The sequence below is a fragment of the Phyllostomus discolor genome, chromosome 1, assembly GCF_004126475.2.
Source record: "Phyllostomus discolor isolate MPI-MPIP mPhyDis1 chromosome 1, mPhyDis1.pri.v3, whole genome shotgun sequence".
Classification (NCBI taxonomy): Eukaryota; Metazoa; Chordata; class Mammalia; order Chiroptera; family Phyllostomidae; genus Phyllostomus; species Phyllostomus discolor.
In genome coordinates, this window is record NC_040903.2 from 177974611 (window position 1) to 177991074 (window position 16464).

At 48.4% G+C, this 16464-nt stretch overlaps 1 protein-coding gene across 2 annotated transcripts in view; it reads left to right on the forward strand.

Annotated features, from left to right (window-relative positions):
* PAQR5 (progestin and adipoQ receptor family member 5) overlaps positions 1-16464 on the forward strand; it is a 70016-nt gene that overhangs the window by 15376 nt on the left and 38176 nt on the right. For both annotated transcript variants that reach the window (XM_036009695.1, XM_028507040.2), the window contains exon 2: positions 11586-11752. In XM_036009695.1, the coding sequence (XP_035865588.1) occupies positions 11702-11752 (51 nt within the window). In that variant the 5' untranslated portion in view covers positions 11586-11701. The remainder of the gene's footprint in view (positions 1-11585; positions 11753-16464) is intronic.

Below are 16464 nucleotides of genomic sequence, written 5' to 3' on the forward strand. Positions count from 1 at the left end.
GGAAAGTGAGGCCTGGAGAGACTTCAGGACTCAAAGCTGGGTTCCTCTCCCTCCAGGGCCCAGACTCACGCATCCCCGATGGGAATGGCTGTGTAGTGGAGAGGCTCCGCCTGTCTGAGCTCCTCGTTGGCTGTGGGGCCATTTGCCAGTCAACCTTGTTCCCACCTGGGCCTTATGTCCTTCTGTGAAGTGTCCTCTACTCTGAAAGTTTGGGCATATGCCGGTCCCCTGCCTGGACCATGTGACCTTCTTCCTTCTGCCCTGACCATTTCCCCCTCACCTTCAGGGTGTGTGTTTTGGGTAATAATTATGTGAAATGGCTCACCCAGCAATTTGATCACTTATCAATCCCCCTAGTTCTGCTGGGGGGAAGTTTGGGGTTAATGATTGCCAAGGAGAGCCTCTGAGGAATGTCAGTCCTCAGAAGAGGGAGGTGGCCCTGAACACCCTGCCCTGGAGGAGAGACCCCCCCAGGAGGCACGGTGTCCTGGCTGGCTCCCTGTGCCCCTCCCTTCTCTTGTCTCTCTGAGTTCAAGTTCAGCGCCAGTAGGCTTCCCTGTTCATTCACACACTGACAGCCTGCTTCCCTGCTCTGGGCCTCTGCTCTAAAAGTCTTCTCCCTGGGGGCACCTTTCCCTCTTCTCTGCCAAAGCAAGTCCGTCCCACCTTTTGGGGTCCACCTCAAGTGCTGTCTCTTCCAAAAGCCTTCCCTGACTACCCCAACATCCTTGCTGGGTCCCTTCTCTGAACTCCTCCAGGCTACTGGGCAAGGCTTTGAGCACTCCCTAGCATGTAAGCCATTCTGATTGGTCCCTGGGACCCCACAATGAGCAAGGTGCCAGCCTGCAGTCCAGCAGGGGGATAGACATGCTCCAGGGGCACATGTGCAGCCTGACGTGTGGCGGGGTGCTGTAGGAGTTCCCGGTGACCCAGGGGTGGTGGGGGGTGAGGGGCACTGGAGTCAGATGTGGGATCTTGGGTGTACACAGAAGGGTAAGTGGAATTTTCCAGGCAGACGAAGAATGAGGGGCAGGGCATCTGGAAGAAGAGGGGGTCAAATAAGGATTCAGATGGGGTGTGTCAGGCTCAAGGCACCTATGGAACACCCAAGGGGGCCCATCCAGAAGGCAGGTGGCCTCAAAGAGAGGCTCTTTCCCTTCTGTTGATACCTGGCAGTTTTATAACTGTGTCAACTCCTCAGAAAGATAGGATCCTCTTGAGCGCAACCATGGTTTCTTCTACTGCTCTCCAGGGACCTGAGCAAGGAGCACTGAGGGGATGAATCTAAAACTCACCTCCTTCAGCAGGGGTCACTACTAGGCTCCCATCGTGCACCCATCCCCCTGCAACCCCCCACCCCAACCCCCAATGTAACGGCTTTTCACCTCCCTGCTGGTTCAGGTCCCTAGCTCCTGTACTCCTGTGTGCCTTGGGCACTGAGTGCCTCGTCTGCCGAGTGGACTCTAGGCCACGTGAAGGTGCACAGTCACAGAAGCTCAGGGCAGCTGTTCCAGAACCAGGCCTTGTGTGGGAATCCCCATTAGTGCTTGAAGACCAGGCTGCCCCTGGGGATTCTGATTCAGAAAGCCTGGGATGGGTTCCCTTGCTTGGTCTGTTTGCAGCCAGACTCCAGAGTAATACGGATGCGTGGTTGGGTTTGGGACTTACTGCTGGAGAGCTTTTCCAGGCCCCTGTCTCTACCCCTAACTTCACCCCCTCCCAAGGGTCAGCACCCCAGGCTCCACTTGGAAGTTTTCTGGGTGGAGCAGCCCTTCCTCATTGGGGGCAGGCCTCTGTGGCTGCCATCTGGGGGGCTTGGCTCTGTCTGTCCTCAGGGACTGCTTGGCCTCCTCCAGGTTTCCAGACCTGCTTCCCCAGGATATGGGAAGGTATCTGCTGCCCCATCTTCACTGGGTGTCCCTCCTTTTCCTCCTTCTGCAGTCTGGGCTCTCACAGGCTGACAGCTTTATCGCAGATTTGACGTTCCTGATCAAGTTAAAAGCTTGGGACAGGGGGGTGGGGGTTGGGGTGGGGGTTGGAGATAAGATCATGTTTAGCCCAGCAGCCTGACATTTCCCTGCTGGGGGAGGGGAACCCTAACAGTCAGGACCTGCATTCACCTTCCATCAGCCTGGCAGGGACTTCACCTTTTCCCCTCCTGGGGGGAGGGACCAGCCTAGAGGCCAGCAAACCACCACCAAATAGGCTCCCTAGTCCTCGTTCTCGGGCCCAGCCGCAGACCAGCTCTGAGTAGGGCCTGCTGTCACGGTGGCCCAGACTCCCAGCAGGTTCAACTCTGGCTGTGACTTACAGCCCCCTAGGCTCCTGCTCCCTCCCTGACCTTTGGAGAACCTGACTTGCCTGGGCCGTAGTGGGCCTGAGGATACAGTGTGTGTTAAAGTTCCCCAGGTGGTTCTAAGGTGCATCAGAGGTAAGGACCCTAGGCTAGATGCCCAGCACCCACCTATCCAGCTCTGACAATGTGTAGAAATAGTTACACTGGAGTCAAATAACCTGGACCATCTTACCCTGTATATCACATAGTCCTAGAATAAATCTTTATATTTTATAAAAACAGTATTTAAAAGTTTAAGTCAGTAAAACTGATTATTTAATCATTTTTAAATACACAAATGTCTAACAGTTTAGAATATCAGGTAACTGTAAATTTATTAAAATAGATGCTATAATTCTGGTGTATATTAGATGAACAAAAATGAAGTATTCAAAACATTAAAATCTACACACTTGGAGAACACAAATTACGTAATGAAAAATGGAAGATGAAATCTTAGTTGATCCCTTTTGAAGCAGAATCTTAAATTCAGAGGACATTGGCAATATCATCATGTCACAAGTATGTTTTTTCTCATCAGTTTTCTAGAAAAAGCCTTTCCTGATTGCACACTAGCAGGGGAATGGTGAAAAGAGAAATTTGAGAGATATCTTTGAATGTTTTCTGCTGACAAGGCCTTTCGGCCTTTTTTTTTTTTTTTTTTTTTTTTTTAAAATCAGGACTGCAGTCTTTTGTTTATCAGGAGCCACAGTTTCCATTTCTAAAGTGTTTCCAGTTTGGCCTTAAGTCCTTTAGTTTTATCTTGTTCAGACAGAGACTCTGAGGCAGCATTTCTTGTATCAGTTTTTAAAACTATGTGGATGTTAGGGAAGTCTGTGAACAGAGTAATAACTATTCATGCAACACGCTTTCGCATTGGCTTCTGCCATGTCTGAACACTCTCAACATATTTCACATTTCAGGGGTATTTTTTTTTTACAGTGTGATTGTCTCCTTTTCAAAATACGTACAAACATTGAGAGATTCATATAATAAACTTCCGTGCCTGGCCTCAACAATCATCACCCCACGGCCAATCTTTTTCACACCTGCCCTTCTCCGGAGCAGAGTCTGTTGAAGCAGGTCCCAGACCTCGTATCATTTCCTTTGTAACTACTTCAGCACACTTCTCTAGGTCAAAGAGCCCTCTAAAAAACATAGCTGTAGTGCTATTATCGCACATTAAGAACTGATTGTTTCTCATTATTATGAAATAGCCAGTGTTCAGATTTCTACAGTTGTCTGGTACATTCATTTTTAATAGTTGGTTTGAGATTTCAGATTGTAAAAATTTTGAACCAAGCATAATACACCATTTTGGCACTGAAGTGCAGGATTTGTGAATATACGAATACACGTGAATGGCCACCACTGGGTGGAAGGTGCTAGAGAAATGGGCCAGACCCCGCCTCTAGGGTTCAGAGTGTGGCGGGTGGCACAAATCATTCAGTTGTTCAGCAAATACGCATTCCTTCAGCAGTAACAGTGCGCCCATCCCCGGGCTGAGCACCTCGGACACATCCGAGAACCAGACAGACTCAGCCAGTCGTGACCCGCGGGGAGCCAGGGCACTGGTAATTCACTGTGAAGTTCACAAATGGGCTGATACAGACCCTTGCAAGTGATACTTGACTTGAACAGGTAGAATTTCATCAAGAAGAGAAAGTGGAGGAAGAGGCGTCTCACCCAAGTAAACAGCAAGTGCAAAAGCACGGAGGTGTGCAGGCCCTTGATGTGTTCAAGGACAGAGACCAGTGATGGAGGGTGGGGCATATGGCAGGGCTGGTGGGAGGCGGGGCTGGGGCTGGTTGGGCTGTGGAAAGCTTGAGGATATGCTAAGGAGCGGGGCCTTCTGGGGCCTTCTGGGACCTTCCAGAGGGGACCCAACCATTTTGTTGTAGGAGCATAAAGTGCCCCTGAGTCAGGAGAGCAGGGTCTTGTAGGAACTCTGAGGAGCTGGGATTTCTAAGTCCTTCCTCAAGCCCTATATGTACTAGGCCAGGAGTCCTGAGGGGGCAGGCCTCTGTCTGCCCCCATTTCCACGTATCTCCAAGGCTAGCATGGTCCTGGCACACAGAGAGTGCTCAGTATCTGTCTATTCACTGACTGAGGACCTTCAGGGCTCCCAGTGCCAGGCACTCCTGCCCACCTCTGCCTTCACATGGTTATGGTGGAGGGAGGAGTGCCCTTAGGGCTTTGGCTTGGGAAAGGTGCTGGTTTTTCCAAAATTCTTGAGTGATTTGGCTTTGGGACCTGGGGTCCAGTTACCCTAAATGGAGGACTGCAAGGCCATTGTTGCCCCTGGGCCAGTAGGCAGGGCAGAGGCAAACAAACTTCTCTTGTAGGTGTGTGAAGAAATGCCACTAATTGCAATGGATATGCAAATATTTGCAGTATAGACTTGCGGCTTGGCTCACACAGCTAATTTCTGTAAGAATGGCCAAAGGTGTCCCTGGCTGGTGTAGCTCAGTGGATTTAGCGCGGGCTGCAAACCAAAGTGTCGCAGGTTCGATTCCCAGTCAGGGTACATGCCTGGGTTGCAGGCCATGACCCCCAGCAACCGCACATTGATGTTTCTCTCTCTTTCTCTCTCTCTCTCTCTCCCTCCCTCCCTCCCTCCCTTTCCCTCTCTAAAAATAAATAAATAAAATCTTAAAAAAAAAGAATGGCGGAAGGTTAGAGAGGATTCCTTCGTTATTGTGGATTTGCTAAATAATAATAACAACAACATGCTCATTGTGGGCAAACTGGTGTTACAGAAAAGTAGAAAGAAGAAGGTAAAGCAAATCCCTCGAGCTAACCGTTACCATCTAGAGAGAGCCACTGCACACCCTTTGGGGAACATCCTTCCAAACACTTTTCTGTCCATAAATACAAGCTGTTAAATGTAACACAGTTTTATATAGATGGTGTTACACGATTTATGCTGTCCCATAACCTGCTCGTTTCATTTAACAACATGTCATGACACCGTTTCCTGTCAGTAACCGCAGATCTGTAACATTTTTAATAGCCGCACAGTACAATTTTGCATGGGTGTACCATAACTTAACCAGCCAGCTCGCTATTGCCAGAAATGTGGATGGTTTCCAGTTTTTCTCTACAACGTGCTAAATAATATTGTGCAGCCTTTTTGAAATGTGCACAAATTGCCTAGCAGTAAATATCTAGAATAGCTGGGATAGCTGGAACAAAGAAAAGGTTCAGGTCACTCACTGAATCCAAAGCCAAACTGGAAGGTCACCATGGCAACCCTGCCCCGCAGCTCGTGGAGTGCCCATTAGTCACAGTTCCAGCCAGGGAGGTGGGTCAGAGCCAAAGGGGAACAGTCTGTTTTCGGGCAGCATTACCAACCAAAGGCAGAGGGAACATGAGGGAGCACTAATGCAGAATTCAGATGGTTCGGGGTGCCATGGTGATAATAGCCTCATTTATTGAGTGCTTGTTATCTCATAGATCCCACAGTTTTTCAGCCTCACAAGAGCCATCGATCCTTTCATTATCCACATTTAACTGATAAGGACATTCAAGTTTAAGAGATTAGGAAATCTGCCAGAGGCACACAGTGAATGATGGAGCCAGGGTTTGAAATTGCTCAACATCCACTCAGAATTTTCCTTATCCTTCTCTCTCCTGTCATCGCCCTGACATCCCCAACCCTAACTCCCCAGCCCCCTGAATCCTCAGATGGGCTCTTCTTCAAAACCACCCTAGCCACCTGACCCTCCACCACGCCCTCACTGAAATGCCCACAGCTCCCAGAATTAGCTACCCTCCTGACTTCCATGCGTTGGCTCATGCTGCCCCCTCAGCTTAAATGCCCTCTCTCCTCTGTGGCTGCCATGCTCCTGTTTAGTCTTCAAGACTCAGCTCAAGTTTCATTTCTTCAAGAAGTCTCTCCCGAATCCCTAGTGCGATGTCCTTCCTCTGCATTGCCCCAGAGCATCAGGTTCTAACTGCTCATCCCATGTGCTTTTTGTCAATTATTTGTGCAAATTTCCTGGAACCGTCTTACCTCTTTCTCCATCTCCACATCCTGCCATGGCCTTGGACACATAGCAGGTATTCAGTAAATGTGTGCTGTGACTGGGTAAGTGTCAGAGCATATTCACGCCCACTCGTCATTCCTGGGAGAGTCGGTGGGGAGGGAGAGCATGAGCGCCCTGCTCCCCAGCAGCCATCCCTGCTTCACTGCCTCTCTCCCGGCTGGTTCCCCAGCATTGCCCTGCAACACCTGCCCCAGCCTCATCCTCCTCAGGAATAGCTCACACCTTTCTCTCCCAATTTCTGTTTTTTCCCTTTCAGCAAAACCGAGGTAATGGGTGAATCCTCTGTATCACCCTCTGCTCCCACCCCACCTTGGTCAGTGTTGCCCCATCAGTCCATGAACCTGACTTGTTCTCATTCATCTCTGGACGGGAACCCAGTTGGCCCAGAGTCTGTGTCTCGAGGTGCTCAGGGAAAGGAGAGAGTGGGGGATGGAACGGAGAGGGCTCTTTCTGGGAGGGCTGGGTCTGGAAGGCAGCCGGAGAGTGGATAGTGAGAAGTTCAAGGCTCGTGGCCAGGCCTAAAGCCTGGCCAGAATGGGGAGATTCCTGGGAGTTTTGGGGAGGGGGCTGGGAGCAGCTGCTCCCCCAGCCTGGCTAACTCTGGGTGGCCCACTGTGGTAATGGTGCTGGCAGTGTCTGTGGGTCTGCCGTGCCTGCCTTCCCAGCCCCGCCCAGGGGAGAGCTGGGTCTGCAGTGAGAACCACTCCCATTTTCCCCGTGGGTGGGGCTAGGCTGGTCACCCTGGGTGTGGACATTCCTGTCAGAGGGCAAGGCCAGTGCAGCCTGCAGAGCCAACTGCCTCTGGAACACACCCGCTGAGGGCATGCCTCTCCCAGACAGTGGGGCCGGTTGCAAGGGTGGGGCAGTGGGTGCAGGAACAGGTTTTTGTGAAGGAACACTGCCCTCATTCACCCGCTGGTAGAGACGACCCAGAGAGTCCGCCTGTCTCCCACCACTTAGAACTGGCCCAGTGACTCTTGGCCTAGAAGGGCGTAGTGGTTCTGAACCTTTCTAGCTCGTGCTAGAAAGCCATGGCCCTGCCCTGGCTGGTGTTGCTCAGTGGATTGAGTGCCAACCTATGAACCAAAGGGTCACCGGTTTGATACATGCCTGGGTTGCAGCCCAGGTCCCCAGTATGGGTGTATAAGAGGCAACTACACATTGATGTTTCCCTCTCTTTCTCCCTCCCTTCCCCCTCTCTAAAAATAAATAAATAAAATCTTTAAAAAAGAGATAGAAAGCCATGGCCCTGTCACTAGTGACACAAGCAAATGTGTTCATGTATGCACTTGGGCCCATACCTGCACACACAAAATTTTACCTATGATTTTATTAACCTCAGTTACAAACCCCCATCCTAGGAGTTGTTGCAGCTGATGGTCCCCTCTCCTGAGGGTGTTGTTATTTATAGTAATAGTAGTGGCACTACTACTAGGGGTAGTGGAAACACTACTGGCATTTATTTAGAATTTGTAGTAATAAGTATATTCACATCCATTATTTCATTTTAGCTTCCCACAGCTCTGACTGGGTAGATATCAATATCCTTATTGCACAGATGACGACAAGGAGTCAGGGAGAACTATTCGGCCTAGCCAAGGTCATATCCAGGAGACAGCACAGGGGAGACCTGACCTTGGCTATGGTAGGTCCCAAGCCCCATGCGCCTCCTTCCTGTCACACCTCCGTCATCAGAGGCTTCTGAGGAGCTGGGATTCCGCTGTTAGAACATTCTCCGAGCTCAGGAGGTCAGGGTGCTTGTTACAACACACCAGGGAACATTAGGAGGGGCTCTCGTCCAGCCATTCTTCTGTCTGGATATCTGGGAGCGCTTGTCTCTCACATTCTATAGACACATTATGGTGTCTGTGACTCTAGACGAAATTTTAAAAGCCATAGCTCCTCACAATCAATACAGGTGTTCTGTGACATTAGCACATTTTTTCGAACTTTTTTGACTGTGGCCTTCGGTAAGAAATACCTTTTGTCATAACCCAGCACGCACATGTTGGCATATATAACATAACAAACATATAACTTAACGTGCATAACAAACAGGAATATCACAGAGCAATACTTAGCTTCTCTCGAGGCAATGCCCTGATATTTTGCTCTACTATTTTTCATACTATTCTATTTTTAAATGTTTGTCACAACCCACTAAATCAGTTTTATGATCTACTGATGGGTTGTGACCCGCAGTTTGGAAAACACTGCATTAACAGACACAATAATCAAGGTTTTAATTAATAGCTGTTTGAATGACGTTCGTTGTCTTGCACAGGTGGGCATGTGGCACCTCGGGCATGTGGCACCTCAGGCATGTGTAATCTTGGGCAAGCCCCTAACTTTCTGATACCTCACTTTTCCTGCCTGTAAAATATAAAATCAATTTTCTAAGTGAAAATTAATAATAATAGCAAGTATTTGCAGGCCCTTTATATGGCTTTTCTCTCTCCAATCATAATGAGAACCCTGTGAAGGAAGCATTGCTGTCATTTCCATTCTGCAGACGGAGACACTGAGGCCTGCAGAGTTAGGTCCCTTGCCCAGGGTTGCCAAGGAAATGGCAAACCGGTCTGTGAACCCCATGGCTTGAATCCAGTTCCCAGGTCCTGACCTGCTCTGCCTGTTTCCTGGAGGGCGGGAGTGTGCACAAGATAACACAGGTGGCAGGGTGACCTGCACAAGCCTGGTGCAGAGTTGGCGAGGGTCTCCCGCATTTTCAGGGTGACTTGTGCTAGTTAGTTGGTTCCTATCTGTCTCATTTCTTTCTTTATACATTTCTGGGGAACAGACACTATCTTATTCATCCTTTTTCCCTATGTGACAAAAAAAATAGAATGGTATGAAGGGTGCCCCCAAGTCTTTGAATTCTCACCTTTTCCTTCAAGCTGCAGCAGCCCACCCAGAATTATCAACTAGACAGTAGCCCTTAGTCTGACTCACCACCTGGGAAAAATGCAGTGACCATTGGCTGAAGAAATGGATGAATCATATACTACTTTTATTGCCTCTCGCTTATTTTATTTTTCCAATTCCGTTGACATCCAGTCTCCATGTGGCTTCTTTATGTGCTTAGTTAGAGGAGTTCTGTACAGCTTATCTTCCAATGATTCTCCAGGTTGTTCATTTTATAATTTTGATGTGGTTGCAGGAACAGGTGAGCACAGCATTTACCTACCCTGCCATCTTGACCAGAAGTCCTGTTACCGCTCACTTTAGATGTTTAGTCTGGCCATCCAACCGGGGCAGTGTGTGCTGTGAGAGTAGGGACCATTTCTTTTCTTTTTCCTGCCCATAACATTGAGTCAACTCCAGGGAGGACCAGAGGACCAGGGTGGGAAGGTCTGTAGCAACCCAGCCGTGGTCCCAGTGCAGTTTGTGTTTCTCCCAGTGTACGTGACAGCCCCCAGCACCAGTCCTTCTCCTCGTGTCCTGCCACTAGGGGAATCTGCAGTGCTTCTGGCTTGGCAGCTGAGGCCTGGGCAGCCCAGAGAGCCGAGGTGTGCTGTGGCCCACTCACAGCAGTGTCGTTTGCAAAGTATTAATTTTTGTTTTTTAACCTGGGTAAAATGTCCATGTGCTTTAAAAAATTCTTTTTTTTATTATTCTGTAATTTGGAGATATTACATAAATTTTTTATTGTAGTAACATAAAATTTACCATTTTAACCATTTTTAAGGGTACAAGCCAGTGACTACTACCCATTTTCAGAACTTTCCATCGCCCCAAACAGAAACTCTGGACCCAGCAGACAACTCCCCTGTTCTTCCCTCCACCCAGAATCACTCTCTGTCTCTGTGAATTTGCCTGTTCTAAGTACCTCATACAAGTGGAATCGCACCCTTGTCCTTTTGTGACTAGCTTATTTCACGTAACATTGCGTGTTCAAGTTTCATCCATGGTATGGCATGCATCAGAACTTCACTCTTTTGAAGATTGAACAATATTTTATTGTATGTGGAGAACACACTTTATTTATTTGTTATTTTGTTTATCCATTCTGCTGCTGCTGGACATATGTGTTATTTCTACCTTTTGACTATTGTGAGTAATGCTTACATCAGTGTTTTTAAGAAAAAAAGCAAAGTTATGACAATGAAACATAAATATACTGGAACTTGCTGCAGAGATCCAGGTAATACAGAGAACATAAAAAACTATACTAAGAAGCAAAAGTATAAACAAATCACAAAAGCCAAAACATACTTGAAATTCAAAGGATGAATAGCATTGCTTTAATTAACAGAATTAAATAAGTATTTGATTAAGACCCAGGATGAGCCAGGTACCCACCTGGGTTTCCAAGCATCCTGGAGGGTCCTTCCCAACAGTGGGGGGACAAGGCCTAGGCAGGTGACTTGCCCTGCAGGCAGATGTGGCTGGTGCTGCAGGAGAGGCACAGCAAGGTCTCCAGACCTTTGGAGGCAGGGACAGAACCCCTGGGGGGGGGACTAAGGAGGCGGCAGATTTTGGCCCAGTGATAGTGGGGGTAAAGGAGGTGTTGGCTATGGCACGTACCGAGCTCTGCTCTTTCTTTGCTAAACCCAGCTTATATTTGTCTGTTCTTAGGCCTGTCCGGAGGCCTTGGGTTTCTCTAGTTCACATTAATCATTAAACTATTAAGCAGTCTTAATCCTGCATTTAAACAACCTTGTTCGTCCAAGTTGCTCTGCCCCAGCCAGTGCGTGGGATTTGCCTGGCCTGGTTCTTTTGTGTATCTCAGGGCAACCATGCCCTGAGCAGCTTCTGGAAGAGCTGCTTCCTTCTGGGTGATTGGGAGCACAGCTCTCAGTCCTCTTCTGCCCACCAGGTGGACACAGACTGGGGCTCACGCCACCTGCCCAGGGGCAGCGCAGGGTGCAGTGGAAAGCGAGCAGGCCCAGCCCTCCCCTCGTGGTGCAACCTTGGGGAAGTGACTCCACCCCTCTGACCCTCCCGTGCAATGTGAGGGGATTGGGTGACCTCTGCGGTCCTCTCCGGCTCTACAATTTAATGATGGCCCGTGTTATGATTTAACCACTTCCCTCCAGAACTCTTGGAGTGACTCAGCAGTCCGATAGTTTGGCTGTTGTTTTTAAGAAAGCCTGATTATTTTGCCGTGACAAGCAAGTATATGTTCCATAAACAATCTGCATCTTGATCCAGCTGGAGTTTGGCTGAGACTGACTGGACTTCTTCACTCTGTCCTCTTCCAGGGAAGCAGCCCCGGCACCGGCTGGCCAGAGCCTCACCAGGCCATGTCAGAGCTTTGAGTGAAGACTGGTGACAGGGAGTGGCTGCCACCCACCTGCCTCCCCAACAGAGCTTCAAGATGCTGAGCCTGAAGCTCCCCAGGGTGTTCAGCATTGACCAGATGCCCCAGGTAGGTGCTCTCACTCCAGTGGCTGAGCTCCAGGTGGTGACAAGGATATGGCCTCTCCCGCAGGGTGACTGACTGCACTGTCTTCAGCCAGTCTGCTGTCTTCAAGGAGTTCCCCCCAGACTCCTTGGGGGATGAAAGCTTCCTATTCTCCCACCTACACCAACTCTGGGATGGAAATACTTCTGAAACTGTTTACAATATAACCCTTCCCTGTGACATCTGTATTTTATCCTGAAGTAAATGCATTGAGACTACAGGTTCAAGCTGAAGCGATGATGCCATCACCACCTAACTGGGAAGAGCTTTGTTTTGAGGGCCCTCCCATGGGTACTTGAACTTAGTCTAGAGGTGAGGACACCCCAGGACGTGCTTTGGTGTTATCTCCCATCTCGTGCAGGAGGCCCAGGCCGGGCAGGGGTTAAGGTGATGAGCAGGGTTCTTGAGTAAGCCCGGGCTCTGCCCCTGGTCTCCTGGGCCTGGGCACTCAAGGAAAGTCATCCCAGAATGCCTGAAACTCACTGGCAGTCTGCACTTTAAATACGTCTTAGGTGAAGCTGGTCTTCTTGTGAGCTGTGCTCTGGCCAACTGGTGCAAGCCCTCCTTCCCTTGCAAAGAGAACATCATTTCATGATACCCTTGTTTCAGCGTCCAGTTTCCTTGCGTTTTGACTGGAGAAGTGTTATTGTGGGGTGGGGCGTTTCAACTGGAGGGTGTCCCAGAGGGAGGAAGAGCTCCTTTGCATTCAGTTGGCTACCAAGTACTTACAACACTCCTCTGCAGCGTGAATGGAAAATAAAGAGGAAGTACACTGTCAGGTGTTCTTCCTAAAAGCCAGGGAAGTGAGGTGATTCCAGCAAGATGACATTTAGGAGAAACCAGGCATGATGCAGAGCTGTTTGGTAGGAAGAGATGAGGAATGCAGCAGGTGACAGACAAATTCAAAATGAGCCTGGGCTCCCAGACTGCTGAGCAGAGCACCTGCCTCGGGTCTCGCGGGGCTGGAAACTCGCCTTCCTGATGCATGCGTTTCAGGGTTGATTCTACCCACTGAGTATGGGGCTGTGATTAGTGGGAAGACAGGGTGATGGTCGCGAGCATTTTGTGATTTGGCCTTTCCTATAAGCCAGCCTTCCATTCCTGCTTGGGTCGTCTGGTCTGGGCCTTAAGAACCAAAAGCGTGAGCTGCCTGTATGACCATTAGTCCTATAGGTGATACCAGCACCGAGAAATAACAGGGAGCCAACACAGGTGACTATGCTATTCACTCGGCTTTTATTAATGCAGATCCACTCAGTCTTTATTCATACAGGTTCAATTCAAATCCATATTAACCTAATAATAATAACAATAATAACAACAACTTAGATGCTAGTAGCAATAACAGTACACAAGAGGATTGGAGGATAATGAACCCGAGCCTCAGTCTGTGGGTCTGGGAGACAGCACGGTAGGCAGGGGGAGCCATCAGTGTCGTACAAGGCGGAATCTCTGGAGCCTGTCTGGCAGCGGGACAGATGAAGTCCTCCATTCTTCAGGGCAGAGTCTCCACAGCATGGCAGTCAGGAGACCAGTATGGCATGGGGCAGCACCTCGGTGCATGGGGCTCAGCTGTCTCTGCGGTGGTGTGAAGTCCAATTTTACCTGAAAATTTGGCACTCAAAGGAACCAGGAAATTCTGAGGCTCAGAGCCAAGAGTCCCCCAGGAGCCTATCAGTAGGTGTGCCCTCTCTGCAGACACGTCTGTGTGTAGATGTTTTGGGTATATAGTCCTGGGAGGCATTTGACAGGGTGGCTGGCATGACTTAGGTAGTTTCTCTCTTGAACCAAAGTGTCATGCTGACTGGCAGCCATCTTGGTTGACATGAGCAACGCTGTCTTGTTTTACATACGTTATTCTGTCTTGACCAGACAAATGCCATTTTATTGGTCCTGCTCTCCACAGTGATTCTTCGATCCATTTGCTCATGAAATTTGTATTGACTGTCTACTATTTTCAACGTGTTACTCCATGCAGGGCTCAGAGAATAATCACATACAAATCCTGCCTTTGCACAAGCACTTCCATTACAAAGTGGGTCAAGGTGTGTCCCAAGAGAAGGAGAAATAGGTTCAGAGGAGGGATTGGGGCACATGCATCAGGGTGGAGGAAGGGATGGGGGATGGTCCAATGGAGAGGGCCACATTTAAGATGGGTTGTGAGGGTGCATAGAATTGGGAGGTGGGGAGAGCCTTCCAGGTAGAAGGAGCAGTGTGAGCAAAGACGGAGATGGGAAACCTCAGGGCAGGTGTGGGAACTCTTGGGGTGGGGATCATGGGCACCTGCTCAGATATCTTCCTGGGTGTTTTAGTCAAGGTCAGGTTCAGACTATATGTGGGAAAGAAGAGAAAGTGATCTCAATGGGTATTTTTGCTAACCTGCTGGAATTCCAAAGGTGAGGACCTGAAAACCTCAGAAGGCTGAAGATGAACACATCTTCTCTGCCCAGTTTTTGTAAATGATGGAGATGACAATATCCTTTTTAGTAAAATGGCACTAGTCAGAGGTGGAGAAACCAACATCAAAACCTTCCCTGGGCACCCACATCCACTATTGGACTTCCCAGCATCACGCCCAAGGTTCCTGCTGCCAGTGAGAAAGCAAAGTGGCTCCACCCACCTGGAGGGTGGTTTTATAGGAGGATTTGGTGGGGAAGAGGGAAAAGGCATTTTTTGTTATTAAAACAGGTGCAAGTATATTAAGGAGAAAAATGCACAAGTTGCATAAATATTTAAAATAGGAGACTTTAGGCAAATGTTAGGCTTACTTTTGGTGGACTCTGTGGGTCCCACAACAGTCTGCAGAATGACTTTGGGCAACATACTTAATCTGCCTACCTCAGTTTCCCCATCTGTAAAATGGGGAATAGTATCTGCTGCCTAGGATTGTGGTAAGGATTAAATGAAGGAGAGACATCACCTCTTGGCATCATCAGAGTCATAATTCTGGCACATTCCTGGCTGATAGATTACTCACAGGAAAGGCCAGTTCCTCCCTTCCCTCAGAAGGTGGGACTTAGGTATATGCCTCCAATTTTTAGTATCCCTCCTGCCTAAAAACAGGCCTGGACATGTTAGCCAGTTATTAAAGATTTGAACAAACAGGCCCTGGCCAGTGTGGCTGAGTTGCAGCATATCCTGTAAACCAAAAGGCCATGGGTTCGATTCCCAGGCAGGGCACATGCCAGGATTGCAGGTTTGGTCCCCATTCAGGGAGCATAGGAGAGGCTTGTATGCTCCCCGAACGGGATCGATGTTTCTCTCTCAAATCGATGTTCTCTCCCTTTCTGTCTCCCTCTCTTTCCCTCTCTCTAAAGTCAATAGGCTTGTCCTCGGGTGAGGATAGAAATAAGATTTGAATAAACAGCCAAGGGAAGGGAAAAATATATAGGCATTGATTCCTACACAGATCTAATTTAGAGACAATACAGAAACAGCCAGATAGCAAGTTAATATGGAACATAGCATGACACTTTGACATGAAACAAAGGCATTTTGTGTCAAGTTGAGAATCTTTTATTAACTTCAGCCTTGGCCCGCAAGCTGCAGGGAAGCACGTGACATTGTCCCAGATGCCTTTTCGGGGGCACAGGCAGGAGCTTCCCTGAGGTGCTTTGCAAGAGAGAATTTCCCGGCCTTGCTCTGCAGCTCTGCTGCTTAACTGTGGGAACTCCAGATAGACTGCCTGGGCAAACTCTCTACGCCTTAGTTTCCTTATCTATAAAATGGAAGTAGTATCTGGTAAGCCAGTCTCACAGGGCTATGGCGAAGATCCCAGAAGAGTTCAACAGAACAGTGGGATTATTATGAAAGAAAGGGAGCGGGGGCCAGTACATGGTTGGGAGTGGTGTTGGGCAGGTGGGCTTGGGTACCCGGAAGAAAGGAGCTGTTGCAACAGGCAGCTGGTCTCTCCAGCCTGGAATTTCCTACGGTGGGTGCCTAGATCACCACCAGCAGAACCACCTGGAAGCTGACTGAAGTACAATGGCGGTCTCGATTCCAGGCATCCTGTTGTCGTTCTTAATTTTAATTGGAGGGAACGCTTTCAAGATTTCATCATTTGATATAATGTGAGCTGTGTGTGTGTGTGTGTGTGTGTGTGAATGGTCTTTATCAGGTTGAGGATATTCCTCCCTATTCCTACTTTCCTAGGATTTTTTTTTTTTTGCTTTAATTAGGAATGAATTTTACAGAACTTTTTTTCTGTCAATATATCTTTTGAGGTGGTCCTATTGGATTCATTTCAGTTGTTAATGTGGTGAGTTAAATTGATGGATTACTAATGTTAAACCAACCTTGTATTTAAATACAACTTGGTCATGTTGTAATATCTTTTCAATCTATTGCTAGAATCTATTAACTAATATTTTGTTTAGAATCCTTAAATCTATTGAATGAGTTGGTGTGTAATTTCTCTTTCTTATACTGCCATTGCCTGGATTTGGGATTGAGATTATGCCAACCACAAACAAGTTGCAGTGTTGCCTATTTATTCTGTGGAGAAACTTATACTATTAGAATTACACGTTTCTGAGTGTTTGGTAGCGTTTCTCTGCAACATGAGCAGGGCCGCCGTATTGCCCACTCTCAGGTTTACCATTTACCTTGTCTACATGCTTGGCAACCTATCAAGTTGTAGAGGGAACAGCTCAATTCTACAGCTGAATTTTCTTTGT